This window comes from Micromys minutus (genome assembly GCF_963924665.1).
Source record: "Micromys minutus genome assembly, chromosome: 12".
NCBI classification, from domain to species: Eukaryota; Metazoa; Chordata; class Mammalia; order Rodentia; family Muridae; genus Micromys; species Micromys minutus.
The window spans coordinates 33,935,826-33,956,043 of NC_137981.1; the positions used below are offsets into that span (position 1 = coordinate 33,935,826).

Genomic DNA, 20,218 nt, shown 5'->3' on the forward strand with positions numbered 1-20,218 from the left:
GTGATTACAGGGACATGTTATATCACAAAAAAAAAAAAAAAAAAGAAAGAAACAAAAAAAAAAAAACAAAAATAGTCTATCAGCATAAGGACAGATTAATGTTTCCTGCATTAGGGCTGTCCATAGCTGAGTTTATTCCTAGTGGACAATTAGAGGCAATTGTTTTTACTGTGTCTATGTGACCTCAAGTTAAGGGAGCTCCTGACAACCTCTCACTCAGAGTGGCTCCAAAGTTTTCTGAATCAGTTTTTAGAAGTGGAATATTTTTCTCTAGTGCAGCAAAACAAGTGACATAGGCAGTGACCAAGACAGAGAGATCCTATTGCCATCTCAGGGAGTGGGGAGGTTGGGTCTTTGAGATGTGAGAATTGATCAGTCTGTCCATTCTGTTTGCCCCTTCTTGAATATATATATATATCTTGAATATATATAATCCATAATCATTTGTTTATAGAACAAGATTTGGGTACCTGCCTGCTTGTAGACTGTGTAATTATTCCTGGATTCTGGACCACAGTCTTGAGAGGTATGATATCAAAGTTCCCCCTTGTAGCCAACTGTGTGGTAAACATAATCCTGTGTTAGGAGGCAGAGTAAACACATAGAGGCTTTGATACTCCCTTCTTTACACAGTAATGAGAGAACTGAGGTACACAGGAGGCATCTCAAGCCCAGGGTCAAATCTCTGGATTGACACTGAGCTGCAGGCGAGCTTTTTCCCCTTAAACTCAGGTTTGTCTGTCCATCCTCTATGCCTTCTCAATACACAAGTTCACTGTAGCATTCTTCCTTCAGAGGCTGGCAGACAGCTATCAGCCCCCACATCCATCCTCACTAAGAAGCAGGTGATCGAAGAAATGAAGAGGCTGACCACAGAGATTGGGAAGGTTACCTCTGAGAGGAATGAATTGTGAGATCAACTGATTCGCATCGAAGAAGCATCCCTGGAAGACAGGTATTCATAGTCTCATACTCTGTTGTGTCAGAAAGCCTTGAATCTGCAATACCACCCTCATCTTTAAAAATCTCGGTTTCCAGGAGTCGGCACTTCCAAGTTGTCCCTGTGTCCAAGCCCATGTCCCCTAATGCTTCTCTGAGGAGAGGCATTCTTGATGCTGGGGGCAGAGTGATATAGGAACTTGTCTCATACTCTTCCTCTAATGAAAACAGAAGCCTGTGGTCTGAGTAACAACTCAGAGTGCATTTGTTACGGCTTTGACAGGTGATGGACTGTGTGTGAGTCTAGCTTTTGTGACTTTGTGGTGAGTCTATTAGTTGCCTGGCAGGAGAATGAGAGTTGAAAGCTCCTGGTAGCACCTGGTTGGCCCAGGTCCTAGTTTATTTCAATGAGTCCCTGACTATTAGTCCTGGGGCTCCTCACTCTTCCCACTGAACCTTGTGCCATATAATCTAAGACAATCCTGCTGCAAGGGTATCTTCTGTATCCCATTTACTCTTTGCTTCCATCTGTCTGCGTCTTAGACTCAGTGACTTTCTCACTCTCACACATCGAATGTGTGTGTGTGTCAGTGTATGTGAGAATGTGCGTGTGTGTCTGTGTGTGTGAGTGTGTGTGAGAGTGTTTGTGTGTAATAGATAGAGAGAGGGTATATGAGTGTGTGTGTATGTGTGAGTGTGAGTGAGTGTATATTTGAGTGAGTGCTTGTATGAGTGTGTGTGTGAGTGTGTGTTAGTGTGTGTATTTGCACATGCAAGCTAGAATCTGCACGTGCAACTACATATTTGCATGATTTTGTGTCCCTCTACACTTTGGAAATTCTCAGTCGGCTTCTTAACCTGTGTATTTCTCTGTCTCTACAAAGTCTATGTAGAATATCTGGTAGGTTTCAGGTCCCTACCAAGCCCGTGGCCAACTGCATTTTTATCCCAGGTATGAGAAACCACAGCAAGAGATGGATGAGATTGTCTCAGCCCAGGATGAGAGTCTCCTGTAGAATGACATGCTGCATCAGGAGCCATACTTTAATGGAGCCATTGGTCCACTAGAATGCTTCTGGGTGCTTCCCTTTAATTTTCTGATGACTAGTTTTGAGAGACTGCCCGGGCATTAGGTGTCAAAGACCAGGCACGAATGCAGGTATCCTGTCCCAAATCAACAGTGAGAGTGTCCTGCTTAGCATAATTTACAGTTGGGTTGTTATAGGGGGGTACTACATTTGGATGTTCTTATTTTTGTGTTACTGAAAATTTTATATATACTTGTTATTATTTTCAAAACTGGTTAAGAATATTTGATATTCATATTGACTTCCGTTTTAATGTTCACTTTTTAAATGTTTTTTATGAATAATAAATTGTTTCAAACTCTTCCCTCTTAACACTACATTCTTTATTCATCTTGCTGCCCAGTCCTGAAACTAAATTACTCATAGGCAGAGATGGATATCTGCATTTTCCATGCATCTTGGGCTACATAGTCAATTCCCAGCCACCCAGGGCTTCTAGGAAGATGTTCTCATGTGGATAATAATATTTGCTCAATGTATCCCTAATTTATGCTGTAATGCTACACCCTTGTTCTCATAGTTTAACTCCCCTATGGTACAGTAGTTTATAACACAGTTTCATAATTGACCCAATAATTCCATTAGTGAGAAATATACCAGCATTGCTGCAAGGTTCTCAAGAATTCAAAGCCTTGAAGAGGGTGTATAACAGACATCAGGAAAGCCAGAGATGAGAGCCTCAGTTTTTCTGGAATTCAACATCAGTGATAACAACACAACATATTTATTAACATCCAAGTCATGTTGCAAAGTCAATTTTTACAGATGTTGTTGGCCTTTACCATATTTTTGTGTTATTTTTCTTTAATTTTTGATTTTTGATTTTTTGGTGAATTGTTTTTTGTTTTTGTTGTGGTTTTTATGTTTTTTTTTCTTTAGCTTTCCTGTGTCTGTGGCTCTTCTGCATGCAGATTTCCTCACTGACCAAAGGAGGAATGTTGATACCCTGATATAGATGATGTCTAAGCATCTTAAAGTTCTGAGTGAGCAGCAGATTTTGCTTTGGGTTCTGTTGCTTATGATCTTGAGCTTGGCTCTAGCTGTCTGGTTATCTCTGGTGTGAGCTGTCATGAGTGTCTCTTTCTAGTTCCATGCCCTGTGGAGGATGGTAGAGCTCAGTGATCGGGCATACAGCCAGTCACCAGGTACTCAGAAGGTTCTGTGTCTGTTTAGGGTGGTCCTCCTGTGTCACTGGTTACTAGGGACATTCTTTAGGAAGACAGGTTGTAGGGTGTGGGAGAGAATCAGCCTTCTGATCTAACCCTGGTGGAGGAACATACTGGAAGGAAGGAGGAAATCAGGAGAGAGGGTTTGTCCCTGTCACCTAGGTTCTGTGCTAGTCCAAACTGGAGTAGTTATTTGGGTGACATTCTCACTGATGTCCCTGATTGCCCTGGACCTCTGCTTATGCATGCTGGCTGTAGGCACAGAATGTTTAGCATGTGTCCTGAGCAGACACCAGGCTGGTCTTCCTGACAATATATGTTTCTGTCATCCTACTTGCCAAGCTTGTAAGCTGGGCTCCTGGGAATGGCCTCCTATGAAAGGAAGAAGCCACGTGGTTTCAGATCTTGGGAGCCTGGAAAGTTTTGAAGGCATTGATAATTTTTAAAGTAAGTGTCAGATAGATAAAAATCAAGTCATCTTGGAGACAACTTTTTTATAAAGTATTTTTGATGAGGCTTTTGAGACGGCTTTGCAGGGACATGGATCTCTATCGCTGTAGGGACTTCCAATTCCTTTCTTATTTCATGATTTGGCTGCTCTCTGTCTTTCTGATTTTTAGAGCTGGCCTTCATGGCTGTATTGGTGTCCTTCCTAGGTCTTCATGGGAAGCTGGGAGGTGGTAGGGTCAATGGGATGTGGAAGCAGGAGTGTCAGGAGCAGGTTGGAGATTCTTACCTTGCAAGTATATTTCTAGCCACCTGCGTGACCAGCTCCTTAAGGAGCAGGCTCAACTTAAGAGCGAAGTGTTCATGCTGAGGGAGGAAAATGAGAAAAACCAGAGTCAATGTTCCCAAGTGCAGCAGCACCTAAGCGACATGAAGTACCAACCAGAAACCAATGACCACAGGACCCAGCAGCAACAGGTAGGCACAGGCAGTCTGCTTAGGCATGTGTAACTCTTCAATTTCCATTTGACCCTCTCCTGTTTCTACCTATCACCTTTCTAAGCCACACTGACACTCAGCCACCCAGCATATTTATGTGACTTTGCATTTCCCTGTCTATGCACAAATAATGTGTGAAGTTAGTGTCTTGTGAGACACACAATTATTGGCAGTGTTTCCTGCTCATCTTCTGAAACTTGGGGTAGGTGAGTGAGATTGACAAGTAACTTTTCACACATTGTCATGTTCTCTTGATAAATAAGCTGCTAAGCCCTGAGAATTAATGTATGTCTGAATCCTGTGATTCAGTGTGTATGTCAGGAGTCACTTGACACAGTTGGGAAATCTTTGCAGGGAGAAGAGCCCTGTGAAAATGTCAAATGGTGCTTTCAGTGGTATCCATTAGGTGGCATGTAGCCTTCTCCTTTATCCTGCAAGTCAATGAAGTCCCTTTCCATTACCAGCTTCTTGGTTCACACTGATAGAAGCTTGAGTAGCATCTTGTCAGCCAACTTATATGTGTTTCTCTAGAGTTCTATGTACCTTGAGGTTAAACACTGGTGCTGACTGTATGAACAGGAATGGCAGAACAACTTGAAGGTCTTGGAAAGGCAGTTGAAATATAAAGATTTTTAGGTAAAAAGTCCCATTACCTTCTCATCATAGTCTGTCAAAACAAAGCTTTCTACACAGTTTCCTTCCCGAGCAATGCATACCAGAGTTCTGGACCTTTTCTGAATGTGGTGGTACACTCACTGTAGGCTCCCTTGCTCATTTAGTGTGAAGTTCGTTTCCAGTGTAGCACATCATGCCTGTTTGCACGCCAGAGGAGAATGTTGTGTAATTTTCCTGGAAAATATCTGACTTGAAACATGATGACCTATCACCCCAGAAACATAATAAAGATGCTTCTGTTTGTCTGTGTTACCTGCAAGGTTTTGTTGTCCTATGTAGGTTTTGATATTGTGTGATTTATTTTTTGTGCATGCCTGTGTACTACCCTCTACTGAGAACAGTCTCTTCTAATGAACAGGATCAGGGAACAACGGAAGATTTGCTGCAGGACAAACAGGAGCAGAAGGAGCCGAGGATCCAGGAGAAGGATTGTGAAGAAAACCCGCAGGATCAGTTCGAAGTCCTCCAGGAGAGGTAGGATCCTAGGGTTGAAGTTGAGCATGGGGCCACCTGGGTGTGAGGTACCCGGATCTCTGAGTCTTATGGGCTTCTGCTCATCAGCAAGTCTTAGAGCCACTGGCAGGAAAAGAACCACTGTATAAATTTTTCTGGTCCAGTCATTATGGCCTTTTGATGCTCTGTATAACGGAGACTTTGTGCTTTCTAGAATGTTCTCAGTAGGCTACTTTGTTTCGTTTTCATTTTTATTTTGTTATTGATTTTCAGAAGTGATCTTCATGATCAGCCCCTATTTGATGGGATCTCAATGGGCTCTTCCATGCTTGACTGTACTCAGATGTTTATTCCCAGCATCCCCTTTACTGAACAGAATCAACTCCATTCACAGGACACTTTGCCATATTTACCCATTTCTCTGAAGAGGCTTCTATGGATAATAGAGTTTAAGTAATTTCAGGATGAACCCAGGCTGACACATCTGCTTTAGGGATGATCAGAAATTTCAAATGAATGATCTTTAACAAACTCCCAGAGAGACCCATGTTGTGGCTTCTCAGTTCCTGTCCTAAGGAAATACAATGTTCTGTTTGGTGCCGAAGCCTGTGTGGGGGTCACTATGCCAGCATGCACCTGGAGCAATGGTGCTCTAGCATGCTGTGCTGCTAGAGTTTCTGAGTACTGTGAGTCATTTGCAGTGCAGGGGGCGGGGACATCACTGGTGGCAATCTGCTTGTTTGTAGAGTGTGGTGCAACAGTCAAAGAGGAGCTTCTCACTGCTATGTATTAGCATAGAATGTGGCTTTCTCAGTAATTCCTGCAACACAATGAGATCTCCTGCCTTTGCCTAATTCTTTCTTCACACTGATAAAAGCCTGTTTAGTAACTCTTTAGCCCTGTGACCTGAAAGCCTTCCTGGACATCCATTCTGGACCTGACTACATGGCTAGAGATACCTGAAAGAATTTTAAGACCATTCATGTTTGGCTTGAGTCTTAGTGACTCAGGGGAATATGTTCTCACATAACTCTGTATAGTGGTGTCAAGAACAGTATAGACCCAAAGTAGACGTATTTTCCCAGAGATGTTCTGAACCTCCTACAATGAGCTGACATGCTTACTCTAAACTCACATGCTCATGCTGCTTGAAGTGTTTTTTCCTCTATTCTTGTGTGTGTCTGTGGGTGTGTGTTTGTTTTGGAGTGTCCTTAGTGTTAGCATTTGAGTGTGTTTCTGTGTTTGCGTTTCTGTTTGTTTCCTGAGTAAGTGATATATAGAGACAGAGACAGAGTTTGTGTTATGTTTCTGTGTGTGTATGAGTGTGTGTTTGGTCCTGTCTGTAGTTCTTCATATATGTGTGCACTGGCTAGAGGAGAAAACATTGAGTTCCTTTTCTGTCATATCTACCTTGAAATATGGTTTCTTAATTTCCCAGAATTTGGCTGGGGAATGTTGTTGTGTGCTTGGGTGAACAGCAAGCTCTTGGGTACCTCTTAATCTGGGTGCTTTGCTATGAACTCTGTGCATGCCCATGTATAGCCCTCCACTAAGGACAGCATCTTCTAATGACCAGCACATGGAAAGAGGAGGAGACCGCCATGAAGCTAAAGACTCAGCACAGATGATGCAGCCTCACTTTGAGGTCCTGCAGATGAGCTAGGATCCCAGGCTGGAACCAGAGGGTAAAGCCACCTGGGTCCCCTGTTTATATACTTCTGTTCATCAGCAAGTCACTAGCCTGAAAGGAACGCCTTAAACTACTGTGCTTTTCTAGTCATTAAGATGTGCTGTCCAGGAAAGCAGATATTCCTTACTCTTTGGGTGTGCCAGTCTGACTGCCTTCTGTCATCTCCAAAATTTAAGTTCTGATCTTGGTTTTTTTGTACTCACAGAGTCTATGTTATTTCAGTCCAAAGTAAAGAATCTCAATGTATACACCTCCATTTCTATCTGAAATTACATTTTATTTAGGAACATCCCTGTAGAGAACACATTCCTCTCCTTCTATGCTGCTCTCTCTAGAGAATACCTGTTTCTTAAAAAAGGTCTTTGTAGATACAATTGGTTAAGTAGTTTCCAGGATGAAGCCAGTCAGATGCTTTTGCTATTGGGATGGTCAGACCCTTCAGGTGAGTGTTTTAAAACAGACTCCCATATAGATCCAGAATGCAGTGTCCCAGCTCTAGTCCTGAGGAACTTCAGTTTTCTGTTTAGTGCCAGAGCCTGTGCTGGGCTGTTGTTCTCAGACAAAGCACTGGAGAATTGCTGGTCCAGGTGCACAGACCCGATTGTACTGTTGCTTGAGTGCATTGTGCCTTCTGTGCGGCAGGACTGAGATATCCTCACAACCTTGTTCAGATACCAAGGACTTAAGACTGCACTAGGTCTCTCCTCATTGCTGCGAGCCATCACACACTCACCATAAATAATTTGCTTATCACTCATATGCTGTTGTCAGTGTTTAGCCACCTTTACAAAATGATGCCCTGGGACTACATGAGAAAGTCCTCAACTTTCTGTAAGAACAGAGATCGTGAAGTACATTGAACAAATTCTGACCTGTGTGTGAGCCTGAGAAGATGTGTAGACACAGCTACTGTGTGTCTTATTCTTTGGGGAATATCCACCGACTGCTGGTCACGGATCCATATTGTTTGACTGGCACAGTTGAGGTGATGAAAGGTGGCAGCCTGACAACGACCATGGCAGGTCCTTACCAAGCCCGTGGCTTAACTGCATTTCTATCCCAGGTATGAGAAACCACAGCAAGAGATGGATGAGATTGTCTCAGCCCAGGATGAGAGTCTCCTGAAGAATGACCTGCTGCATCAGGAGCCATAGTTTAATGGAGCCATTGGTCCACCAGACTGCTTCTGGGTGCTTCCCTTTAATTTTCTGACGACTGCTTTTGAGAGAACTGTGGTGACTGCCCAGCCATTAGGTGTTCAAGACCAGGCACCAATGCATATTTTCTGTCCCTAATCAACAGTGAGAGTGTCCTGCTTAGCATAATTTATTGTTGGGTTGTTATGGGGGGGGGTACTACATTTGGATGTTCTTATTTTTGTGTTACTGGAAATTATATATATACTTGTTATTATTTTCAAAACTGGTTAAGAATATTTGATATTTTTATTGACTTCTGTTTTAATGTTCATTTTTTAAATGTTTTCTATGAATAATAAATTGTTTTCAAACTCTTCCCTCTTAACACTACATTCTTTATTCAGGTTGCGGACCAGTCCTGAAACTAAATTACTCATAGGCAAAGATGGATATCTGCATTTTCCATGCATCTTGGGCTACATAGTCAATTCAAAGCCACCCAGGGCTTCTAGGCAGATGTTCTCATGTGGATAATAATATTTGCTCAATGTATCCCTAATTTATGCTGTAATACTACATCTTTAGTCTCATATAGTTTACCTCCCCTATGGTACAGTAGTTTATAACACAGTTTCATAATTGACCCAATAATTCCATTAGTGAGAAATATACCAGCATTGCTGCAAGGTTCTCAAGAATTCAAATCCTTGAAGAGGGTATATAACAGACATCAGGAAAGCCAGAGATGAGAGCCTCAGTTTTTCTGCAATTCAACATCAGTGATAACAACACAACAGATTTATTGACCATCCAAGTCATGTTGCACCGTCGATTTTTACAGATGTTGTTGGCCTTTGCCATATTTTTGTGTTATTTTTCTTTAATTTTTGATTTTTGATTTTTTGGTGATTTTTTTTTTTTTGTTTTTTTTGTGTTTTTTTTTGTTTTTTTGTTTTTTTTTTTTTTTTTTTTTTTTAGCTTTCCTGTGTCTGTGGCTCTTCTGCATGCAGATTTCCTCACTGACCAAAGGAGGAATGTTGATACCCTGATACAGATGATGTCTAAGCATCTTAAAGTTCTGAGTGAGCAGCAGATTTTGCTTTTGGTTCTGTTGCTTATGATTGAGTTTGGCTCTAGCTGTCTGGTTATCTCTGGTGTGAGCTGTCATGAGTGTCTCTTCCTGGTCCCATGCCCTGTTGAGGATGGTAGAGCTCAGGAACGGGCATACAGCCAGTCACCAGGTGGTCAGACGGTACTGTGTCTGTTTATGGTGGTCCTCCTGTGTCACTGGTTACTAGGGACATTCTTTAGGAAGACAGGTTGTAGGGTGTGGGAGAGAATCAGCCTGCTGATCTAACCCTGATGGAGGAGCACACTGGAAGGAAGGAGGAAATCAGGAGAGAGTGTTTGTCCCTGTCACCTAGGTTCTGTGCTAGTCCAAACTGGAATAGTTATTTGGGTGACATACTCACTGATATCCCTGATTGTCCTGGACCTTTGCTTATGCATGCTGGCTGTAGGCACAGAATGTTTAGCATGTGTCCTGAGCAGACACCAGGCTGGTCTTCCTGACAATGTATGCTTCTGTCATCCTACTTGCAAAGCTTGTAGCTGGGCTCCTGGGAATGTCCTCCTATGAATGGAATTAGCCAGGTGGTTTCAGATCTTGGGAATCTGGTAACATTTGAAGGCATTGGTAGTTTTTAAAGTAAATGCCAGATAGATAAAAATCAAGTCATCTTGGAGACGATTTTCTTATAAAGTATAATTGATGAGGCTTTTGAGAAGACTCATCAGTTAATAGTGTGTGAGTCTGTGTGTGTGTGTGTGTCTGTGTGTGTGTGTGAATGTGTGTGTGTGTTTTCTAATCCTGATGATCTGAGAGGAAGTTCTCTGATTCTCCCTGAAGCCATGGCATATTAGTGTATATATACATGTACGTGAGCGTTTGTGTTGGTATCTGTGTATCTACAAGTGTGAACTAATACACCCCGAACAGGACAATGCACAGACACACAAACATAACCAGCCATATAAATGATATATGTAAGAAGTTAGTAAGTACAAGAATGAATGCTCTGTGTTGACTATAGTAAAATCATCCTGTCTAGGTCCGGCAGGAGAAAGCAGTTAGCTACCAATTCTCAGGTCACAATGCATGGAAATTTGAGGCAGCACAACCCTAAATACATAAGCATGTTTACTGTAACAAAAAGGCGATGTTGGCTCAGAAGACCATGAATCAGTGGTAAATCAAATAAATGTTCAGCATGCACAATACAATTTTTCATTTTCAATAAATAAATTAAAACTAAACCAGACCGTCAGTGTATAGTTGGTTGTTCATGCACTCAAGACAAGCACTGTACACCAACTGTGAGGTAGGGGCTCCCTCATTCATTCTGGTCTGAGGGAGCCAATGTATGCCAAGCCCTCCAGCCAGAGAAACAGAGAGGAGGGCCTTGCCCTTTTAGGGGAGTCCCCACAGTCATGTGACACTCCTGTTTATATCCCTTCAGCCAGTCCTTATGTAGCCAGGCCCAATCTGAGAAGACTGGACAGTTTTTCCCCAATGGGTGTCTCTAGCTATAGACAGGGTACCCTGTTCTTAGCACAGAGACAATGGATCAGAGGTGGGAAGCAGGTAGTTTAGACCTTGATGTGCAAGGACCATTCAAATTTTGCTTTGAAAAAGGTCTCTCGCTCTCTCAAACAAACACACTCACAGGGAGAAAGAGAGAAAAAAATAGAAAGACAGAGAGAGAGTGGAGAGGGAGAGAGAGAAAAAGGGCCAGGGAGAGAGAGAGAAAGAGAATGAGAGGGAATGAGATATAAACAGACTGATGATACAAACTCACTCTGGAACCTAAAGTTATTCAGGACTAGGCATATCCCTTACCTCTGAGGGCAGAAAAAGAAGCTCAAGTAGGGGAACAGGATCCACAGCTAGGCAACATAGTGATAATAACCCCCCACTCTAGATATCTGTGGGTTCCACATTAAGACAAAAATGGACTTCTTTTGCATTTGTGTGGGGGCAGAGAGACTGTCCTCGATCCAGTCTATGTATTCTCTGTAACTCTGGCTCTGGCAGTCCCTAAGGGTCTATGTCAGTTGACCCTGTTGGTCTTTTAGTGAAGTCCCTATTCCCTCCAGTTTCCAAATTTCTCTCACCAAGTTCTCTGCAATAGAAAAAGAATGGTCGCTGAAGCCAAGATGTTGATAATATTTCTGTTTGGATGGTTGAGACAGGTTCTCATGGATCCAAAGCAGTCCTCTACCTATCTTTGCTGGTTCACCTTGAGATTAGGTCCTGCTGCCTCAACTTCACAAGAGCTAGTATTACAAGTGGGGCTACCTAGGCCAGTGTGAACAGCACGAGTCCTCCCTGGGCTTCCTCCATGCCAGCCAGTCACTCTGTTGACTGAAGTTTATCTACATCTCTTGTCTCCTTACCATGCCCCAAACCCTTTGCAGCTCTCACTATATAGCTCAGTGACCTGCCAGCAACCTTGCTTTGGGATCTTTGGTGAAGAGAGGAGAGCAGCACATTTAGTCCAGGGCCTTTCCTCTTGATGGCTCCCTTATTTCAGGTTCCCCTGGCAACAGTTCATCACACTGTCACCAACAACCTGATGACTGCCTTCTCTAAAAAGGAATTATGAAACAATTTCAAAGACTAAGAACATGGCTCCTATGAGGGTCACATTTATCCACATCCTACTGCTCCTGCAGATTCTTTCTGGATGTGTTTTCAAGCACTTGTACTTGTAGGTGCAGGTGATCTTCACAACCTCCAGAACTATCCTGGTGTCATTTTCAGTACCATTGCTCATATAGATGAATAGGGGTATTTTGAAGAAGCAATGAACATTTCTAGGCCACTGTGGCAAACACTGTGTTCATCACAGTGGAATACCTAAGGTGTTTCCAATAAAGCCTAGAGCAAGTCTCTGTGTTTGGAGAGAGGAAGTATTCAATGGCTTTCTACATTCCAGAAGATGCTCACATAGAAATGAGCTAAAGGGCACCACATTTTCTGGTAAGTACAGGGAGACATAAGCAGTAGTAAAAGAAAAGATGTGGCATCAGCAGTCCCTTCCCTGGACATTCTATTGTGTCCTGGAGAACTCACCGCATCCCTGTGATGTCAGCAGTGTTATGACAACACTAACTGCTCTTCGGGGATTCAGTGAGTGACTAAAGAGTGGGTGTGAAAATATGTTGTCTAGATTGAGGGGTTATTTTGGAGGGAAGATCTGGGGTTGGAGAGCGACTACAGAGAGGCAGAAGGAAGCTGCCCTTCCATCTGAGAGTCATCCTGGTAAGGAGTCCTGGAGGAGACATAGTGATTTCCGGGAGGGGGCAACAAACTTCCTGGAGTAGATGGGCTGTAGGTGGTTGAAGTACTGTCACACTGGAACTGGAGCTCTAGGATGAAATGGACTTTGGTGTTTATCCTAACTACTGAAGTCAAGGACAACAAAACATGTTTGTCCAGCGAACCCATAGCGTTTGTGATTACAGGGACTTGTTATATCACAAAATAAAAAAAAAAAAATAGAGTCTAGCAGGGTAAGGAACAGATTAAAGTTTCCTGCATTAGGGCTGTCCATAGCTGAGGTTTACTCCTAGTGGACAATTAGAGGCAGTTGTTTTTACTGTGTCTATGTCTATGTGACCTCAAGTTAAGGAGGCTCCTGACCACCTCTCACTCAGAGTTGCTCCAAAGTTTTCTGAATCAGGTTTTGGAGGTGGAATATTTTTGTCTAGTGCAGCCAAACAAGTGACAGAGGCAGTGACCAAGACAGAGAGATCCTATTGCCATCTCAGGAAGTGGGGAGGTTGGGTCTTTGAGATGTGAGAATTGATCAGTCTGTCCATTCTGTTTGCCCCTTCTTGAATATATAATCCATAATCATTTGGTTATAGAACAAGATCTGGGCACCTTTGTGCTTGTAGACTGTGTAATTATTCCTGGGTTCTGGACCACAGTCTTGAGAGCTGTGATATCAAAGTGCCCCCTGTGTAGCCAACTGTGTGGTAAACAGAATCCTGTGTTTGGAGGCAGAGGAAACACCTAGATGCTTTGATACTCCCTTCTCTACACAGTAATTAGAGAACTGAGGTACACAGGAGGCATATCAAGCACAGGGTAAAATCTCTGAGTTGACACTGAGCTGCAGGCGAATGTTTCTCCTTAAACCTCAGGTTTGTCTGTCCATCCTCTATGCCTTCTCAATATACAAATTCACTGTAGCATTCTTCCTTCAGAGGCTGGCAGACAGCCATCAGCCCCCACATCCATCCTCACTAAGAAGCAGGTGATCGAAGAAATGGAGAGGCTGACCACAGAGATTGGGAAGGTTACCTCTGAGAGGAATGAATTGCGAGATCAACTGAACCGCATCGAAGAAGAATCCCTGGAATACAGGTATTCATTGTGTCAATCTCTGTGGTGTCAGAAAGCCTTGAATCTGCAATATCACCCTCATCTTTAAAGATCTCGGTTTCCAGGAGTTGGCACTTCCAAGTTGTCCCTGTGTCCCAGCCCAAGTCCCCAAATGCTTCTCTGAGGAGAGGCATACTTAATGCTGGGGGAGGAGTGATATGGGAACTGGTCTCACACTCTTCCTCTAATGAAAACAGAAGCCTGTGGTCTGAGTAACAACTCAGAGACTGAGGCAGTGGAGAGTGAGTCACGAGTGTGCATTTGTTAAGGCTTTGACAGGTGATGGATTGTGTGTGAGTCTAGCTGTTGTGACTTTGTGGTGAGTCTATTAGTTGCCTGGCAGGAGAATGAGAGTTGAAAGCTCCTGGTAGCACCTGGTTGGCCCAGGTCCTAGTTTATTTCAATGAGTCCCTGACTATTAGTCCTGGGGCTCCTCACTCTTCCCACTGAACCTTGTGCATATAATCTAAGACAATCCTGCTGCAAGGGTATCTATCTTCTGTATCCTATTTACTCTCTGCTTCCATCTGTCTGTGTCTTAGACTCAGTGACTTTCTCACTCTCACACCTCGACTGTGTGTGTGTGTGTGTGTATGAGTGTATGTGAGAGTGTGTGTGTGTCTGTGTTTGTGAGTGTGTGTGAGACAATGTTTGTGTGTGAGAGAGAAAAAGAGAGAGTGTGTATTGATGTGAGTGTGTGTGTATGTGTGAGTGTGAGTGAGTTTTTATGTGAGTGTGTGTGTGTATGAGTGTGTGTGTGTTAGTGTGTTAGTGTGTGTATTTGCACATGCAAGCTAGAATCTGCAGATGCAACTACATGTTTGCATGATTTTGTGTCCCTCTACACTTTAGAATTTCTCAGTCTGCTTCTTAACCTGAGTATTTCCCCTTCTCTCAGTTTCAAGGTGATTGCAGTGTTGAGAGACCTGTACCCTCTTTAAACAGCACTTGGCCTATGTGGTCACAATTAGTCACATTTGAATCACTCACTCTCTAGTAGTTTCTAAAGTTCTCCCTCAGAGGGCTCTCAACTGAGAATCTCATCCAATGTCTACCTCTGCAGTAATAGTTACCCAGCATCTAGAGTCCCTATTGTGAAAACAGGAGCAATGACATCACAAAATATACTGATGTGCCAAGTTTGTGCAGTCCTGGTCATAGCCTGAGTGATTCTACAGGCCTGAGTTTACAGAATTCTATGTTCCATGAACTAGGCCCTCGCACCTGCCAGGAATACATCATCAGAGATTGCGTTTGGAGCATAATGATATCATGTCAGAACTGCAGATCTTGAAGATTAAGAACACTGTATTCTCCAGGAACATCAAGATGCTGGAGAAGGAGACTCGCTTCTATCGGTAAGGGCCTGAAAGGCACCCCTGACAGGGTGGAATGGCATTTCTATCTTCATTGTTTCTGAAATGAAGAGTCCTTTCCTCTGGTTCTATTCCCTTTACCTCTTACCATCGACATGACTTAGACCCCTTGAAATAACTTTACCTAAGTGTAAAAGAGACTGTCTTCCCTCCCAGAATTGTCCTTCCATTTTCAGAATCCTTTAGATAGAAAAGTGATTCAAATAGGAGATGGGTCTCAGGCTGACTTTGTCTTCTGAGGCTCAGTAGGATTTTACAGAGCTGATTATTAAGGAACACTTGTAAAGAATGCCCTCATCTGGCTCCCCTGTTCTACCTGGAGGTTATTAGCCCCCTATGTTCAGTGTTACCCAAGACCTTGAATATCACGGACAGGTAGAGATTCCTCTTCCTTTGCAGGGACATTGATCTCTATCGCTGTAGGGACTTCCAATTCCTTTCTTATTTCATGATTTGGCTGCTCTCTGTCTTTCTGATTTTTAGAGCTGGCCACCATGGCTGTATTGGTGTCTTTCTTAGGTCTTCATGGGAAGCTGGGTGTGGTAGGGTCAATGGGATGTGGAAGCAGGAGTGTCAGGAGCACGTTGGAGATTCTTAACTTGCAAGTGTATTTCTAGCAACCTGCGTGACCAGCTCCTTAAGGAGCAGGCTCAACTTAAGAGCGAAGTGTGCATGCTGAGGGAGGAGAATGAGAAAAACCAGAATCAATGTTCCCAAGTGCAGCAGCTCCAAAGCGACATGAAGTATCAACCAGAAACCAATGACCACAGGACCCAGCAGCAACAGGTAGGCACAGGCAGTCTGCTTAGGCATGTGTAACTCTTCAATTTCCATTTGACCTTCTCCTGTTTCTACCTATCACCTTTCTAAGCCACACTGACACTCAACCACCCAGCACATTGATGTGACTTTGCATTTCCCTGTCTATGCACAAGTAATGTGTGAAGTTAGTGTCTTGTGAGACACACAATTATTGGCAGTGTTTCCTGCTCCTTTACTGAAACTTGAGGTAGGTGAGCGAGATTGACAAGTAACTTTTCACACATTGTTCTGTTCTCTTGATAAATGGGCTGCTACGCCCTGAGCATTAATGTATGTCTGAATCCTGTGATTCAGTGTGTATGTCAGGAGTCACATGACACAGTTGGGAACTATGTGCAGTGAGAAGAGCCCTGTGAAAATGTCAAATGGTGCTTTCAGTGGTATCCATTAGGTGGCATGTAGCCTTCTCCTTTATCCTGCAAGTCAATGAAGTCCCTTTCCATTACCAGCTTCTTGGTTCACACTGATAGAAGCTTGAGTAGCATCTTGTCAGCCAAGTTATCTGTGTTTCTCTAGAGTTCTATGTACCTTGATGTTAAGCTCTGGTGCTGACTGTATGAACAGGAATGGCAGAACAACTTGAAGGTCTTGGAAAGGCAGTTAAAAATATAAAGATAATTTTTTGGGTAAAAAGTCCCATTACCTTCTCATCATAGTCTGTCAAAACAAAGCTTTCTACACAGTTTCCTTCCCGAGCAATGCATACCAGAGTTCTGGACCTTTTCTGAATGTGGTGGTACACTCACTGTAGGCTCCCTTGCTCATTTAGTGTGAAGTTCGTTTCCAGTGTAGCACATCATGCCTGTTTGCACGCCAGAGGAGAATGTTGTGTAATTTTCCTGGAAAATATCTGACTTGAAACATGATGACCTATCACCCCAGAAACATAATAAAGATGCTTCTGTTTGTCTGTGTTACCTGCAAGGTTTTGTTGTCCTATGTAGGTTTTGATATTGTGTGATTTATTTTTTGTGCATGCCTGTGTACTACCCTCTACTGAGAACAGTCTCTTCTAATGAACAGGATCAGGGAACAACGGAAGATTTGCTGCAGGACAAACAGGAGCAGAAGGAGCCGAGGATCCAGGAGAAGGATTGTGAAGAAAACCCGCAGGATCAGTTCGAAGTCCTCCAGGAGAGGTAGGATCCTAGGGTTGAAGTTGAGCATGGGGCCACCTGGGTGTGAGGTACCCGGATCTCTGTGATATGGGCTTCTGCTCATCAGCAAGTCTTAGAGCCACTGGCAGGAAAAGAACCACTGTATAAATTTTTCTGGTCCAGTCATTATGGCCTTTTGATGCTCTGTATAACGGAGACTTTGTGCTTTCTAGAATGTTCTCAGTAGGCTACTTTGTTTCGTTTTCATTTTTATTTTGTTATTGATTTTCAGAAGTGATCTTCATGATCAGCCCCTATTTGATGGGATCTCAATGGGCTCTTCCATGCTTGACTGTACTCAGATGTTTATTCCCAGCATCCCCTTTACTGAACAGAATCAACTCCATTCACAGGACACTTTGCCATATTTACCCATTTCTCTGAAGAGGCTTCTATGGATAATAGAGTTTAAGAAATTTCAGGATGAACCCAGGCTGACACATCTGCTTTAGGGATGATCAGAAATTTCAAATGAATGATCTTTAACAAACTCCCAGAGAGACCCATGTTGTGGCTTCTCAGTTCCTGTCCTAAGGAAATACAATGTCCTGTTTGGTGCCGAAGCCTGTGTGGGGGTCACTATGCCAGCATGCACCTGGAGCAATGGTGCTCTAGCATGCTGTGCTGCTAGAGTTTCTGAGTACTGTGAGTCATTTGCAGTGCAGGGGGCGGGGACATCACTGGTGGCAATCTGCTTCTTTGTAGAGTGTGGTGCAACAGTCAAAGAGGAGCTTCTCACTGCTATGTATTAGCATAGAATGTGGCTTTCTCAGTAATTCCTGCAACACAATGAGATCTCCTGCCTTTGCCTAATTCTTTCTTCACACTGATAAAAGCCTGTTTAGTAACTCTTTAGCCCTGTGACCTGAAAGCCTTCCTGGACATCCATTCTGGACCTGACTACATGGCTAGAGATACCTGAAAGAATTTTAAGACCATTCATGTTTGGCTTGAGTCTTAGTGACTCAGGGGAATATGTTCTCACATAACTCTGTATAGTGGTGTCAAGAACAGTATAGACCCAAAGTAGACGTATTTTCCCAGAGATGTTCTGAACCTCCTACAATGAGCTGACATGCTTACTCTAAACTCACATGCTCATGCTGCTTGAAGTGTTTTTTCCTCTATTCTTGTGTGTGTCTGTGTGTGTGTGTTTGTTTTGGAGTGTCCTTAGTGTCAGCATTTGAGTGTGTTTCTGTGTTTGCGTTTCTGTTTGTTTCCTGAGTAAGTGATATATAGAGACAGAGACAGAGTTTGTGTTATGTTTCTGTGTGTGTATGAGTGTGTGTTTGGTCCTGTCTGTAGTTCTTCATATATGTGTGCACTGGCTAGAGGAGAAAACATTGAGTTCCTTTTCTGTCATATCTACCTTGAAATATGGTTTCTTAATTTCCCAGAATTTGGCTGGGGAATGTTGTTGTGTGCTTGGGTGAACAGCAAGCTCTTGGGTTCCTCTTAATCTGGGTGCTTTGCTATGAACTCTGTGCATGCCCATGTATAGCCCTCCACTAAGGACAGCATCTTCTAATGACCAGCACATGGAAAGAGGAGGAGACCGCCATGAAGCTAAAGACTCAGCACAGATGATGCAGCCTCACTTTGAGGTCCTGCAGATGAGCTAGGATCCCAGGCTGGAACCAGAGGGTAAAGCCACCTGGGTCCCCTGTTTATATACTTCTGTTCATCAGCAAGTCACTAGCCTGAAAGGAACGCCTTAAACTACTGTGCTTTTCTAGTCATTAAGATGTGCTGTCCAGGAAAGCAGATATTCCTTACTCTTTGGGTGTGCCAGTCTGACTGCCTTCTGTCATCTCCAAAATTTAAGTTCTGATCATGGTTTTTTTGTACTCACAGAGTCTATGTTATTTCAGTCCAAAGTAAAGAATCTCAATGTATACACCTCCATTTCTATCTGAAATTACATTTTATTTAGGAACATCCCTGTAGAGAACACATTCCCCTCCTTCTATGCTGCTCTCTCTAGAGAATACCTGTTTTTTAAAAAAGGTCTTTGTAGATACAATTGGTTAAGTAGTTTCCAGGATGAAGCCAGTCAGATGCTTTTGCTATTGGGATGGTCAGTCCCTTCAGGTGAGTGTTTTAAAACAGACTCCCATATAGATCCAGAATGCAGTGTCCCAGCTCTAGTCCTGAGGAACTTCAGTTTTCTGTTTAGTGCCAGAGCCTGTGCTGGGCTGTTGTTCTCAGACAAAGCACTGGAGAATTGCTGGTCCAGGCGCACAGACCCGATTGTACTGTTGCTTGAGTGCATTGTGCCTTCTGTGCGGCAGGACTGAGATATCCTCACAACCTTGTTCAGATACCAAGGACTTAAGACTGCACTAGGTCTCTCCTTATTGCTGCGAGCCATCACACACTCACCATAAATAATTTGCTTATCACTCATATGCTGTTGTCAGTGTTTAGCCACCTTTACAAAATGATGCCCTGGGACTACATGAGAAAGTCCTCAACTTTCTGTAAGAACAGAGATCGTGAAGTACATTGAACTAATTCTGACCTGTGTGTAAGGCTGAGAAGATGTGTAGACACAGCTACTGTGTGTCTTATTCTTTGGGGAATATCCACCGACTGCTGGTCAAGGATCCATATTGTATGACTGGCACAGTTGAGGTGATGAAAGGTGGCAGCCTGACAACGACCATGGCAGGTCCCTACCAAGCCCGTGGCTTAACTGCATTTCTATCCCAGGTATGAGAAACCACAGCAAGAGATGGATGAGATTGTCTCAGCCCAGGATGAGAGTCTCCTGAAGAATGACCTGCTGCATCAGGAGCCATAGTTTAATGGAGCCATTGGTCCACCAGACTGCTTCTGGGTGCTTCCCTTTAATTTTCTGACGACTGCTTTTGAGAGAACTGTGGTGACTGCCCAGCCATTAGGTGTTCAAGACCAGGCACCAATGCAGATTTTCTGTCCCTAATCAACAGTGAGAGTGTCCTGCTTAGCATAATTTACTGTTGGCTCGTTATGGGGGGGGGGTACTACATTTGGATGTTCTTATTTTTTTGTTACTGGAAATTATATATATACTTGTTATTATTTTCAAAACTGGTTAAGAATATTTGATATTTATATTGACTTCTGTTTTAATGTTCATTTTTTAAATGTTTTCTATGAATAATAAATTGTTTTCAAACTCTTCCCTCTCAATACTACATTCTTTATTCAGCTTGCTGACCAGTCCTGAAACTAAATTACTCATAGGCAAAGATGGATATCTGCATTTTCCATGCATCTTGGGCTACATAGTCAATTCCCAGCCACCCAGGGCTTCTAGGCAGATGTTCTCATG

The 20,218-nt window shown here is 43.1% G+C and overlaps 2 protein-coding genes across 2 annotated transcripts; both read left to right on the top strand.

Moving 5' to 3' along the window:
* The first annotated feature begins 251 nt into the window (after positions 1 to 251).
* LOC308428286 (uncharacterized protein) lies at positions 252 to 19,719 on the top strand. Its single transcript, XM_080926722.1, has 5 exons — positions 252 to 526; positions 796 to 955; positions 15,541 to 15,709; positions 16,769 to 16,884; positions 19,615 to 19,719. Exons 3-5 carry the CDS (start codon positions 15,596 to 15,598, stop codon positions 19,703 to 19,705), a joined length of 321 nt encoding a protein of 106 aa, XP_080782848.1. The 5' UTR covers positions 252 to 526; positions 796 to 955; positions 15,541 to 15,595; the 3' UTR covers positions 19,706 to 19,719.
* Positions 3,973 to 8,215, top strand: LOC308428287 (uncharacterized protein). Its single transcript, XM_080926723.1, has 3 exons — positions 3,973 to 4,117; positions 5,172 to 5,287; positions 8,020 to 8,215. The coding sequence occupies exons 1-3, from the start codon at positions 4,004 to 4,006 to the stop codon at positions 8,108 to 8,110; spliced, it is 321 nt and encodes a 106-aa protein (XP_080782849.1). The 5' UTR covers positions 3,973 to 4,003; the 3' UTR covers positions 8,111 to 8,215.
* Positions 19,720 to 20,218: the final 499 nt, after the last annotated feature.

Excerpts from the sequence above, each read along its gene's own strand:
- LOC308428287 (XM_080926723.1), top strand. The coding sequence starts at position 4,004 with ATGCTGAGGGAGGAAAATGAGAAAAACCAGAGTCAATGTTCCCAAGTG. Across the intron at positions 4,118-5,171 it reads ACAGGACCCAGCAGCAACAG|GATCAGGGAACAACGGAAGA; the intron begins GTAGGCACAGGC and ends TCTAATGAACAG. Across the intron at positions 5,288-8,019 it reads TTCGAAGTCCTCCAGGAGAG|GTATGAGAAACCACAGCAAG; the intron begins GTAGGATCCTAG and ends TTTCTATCCCAG.
- LOC308428286 (XM_080926722.1), top strand. The coding sequence starts at position 15,596 with ATGCTGAGGGAGGAGAATGAGAAAAACCAGAATCAATGTTCCCAAGTG. Across the intron at positions 15,710-16,768 it reads ACAGGACCCAGCAGCAACAG|GATCAGGGAACAACGGAAGA; the intron begins GTAGGCACAGGC and ends TCTAATGAACAG. Across the intron at positions 16,885-19,614 it reads TTCGAAGTCCTCCAGGAGAG|GTATGAGAAACCACAGCAAG; the intron begins GTAGGATCCTAG and ends TTTCTATCCCAG.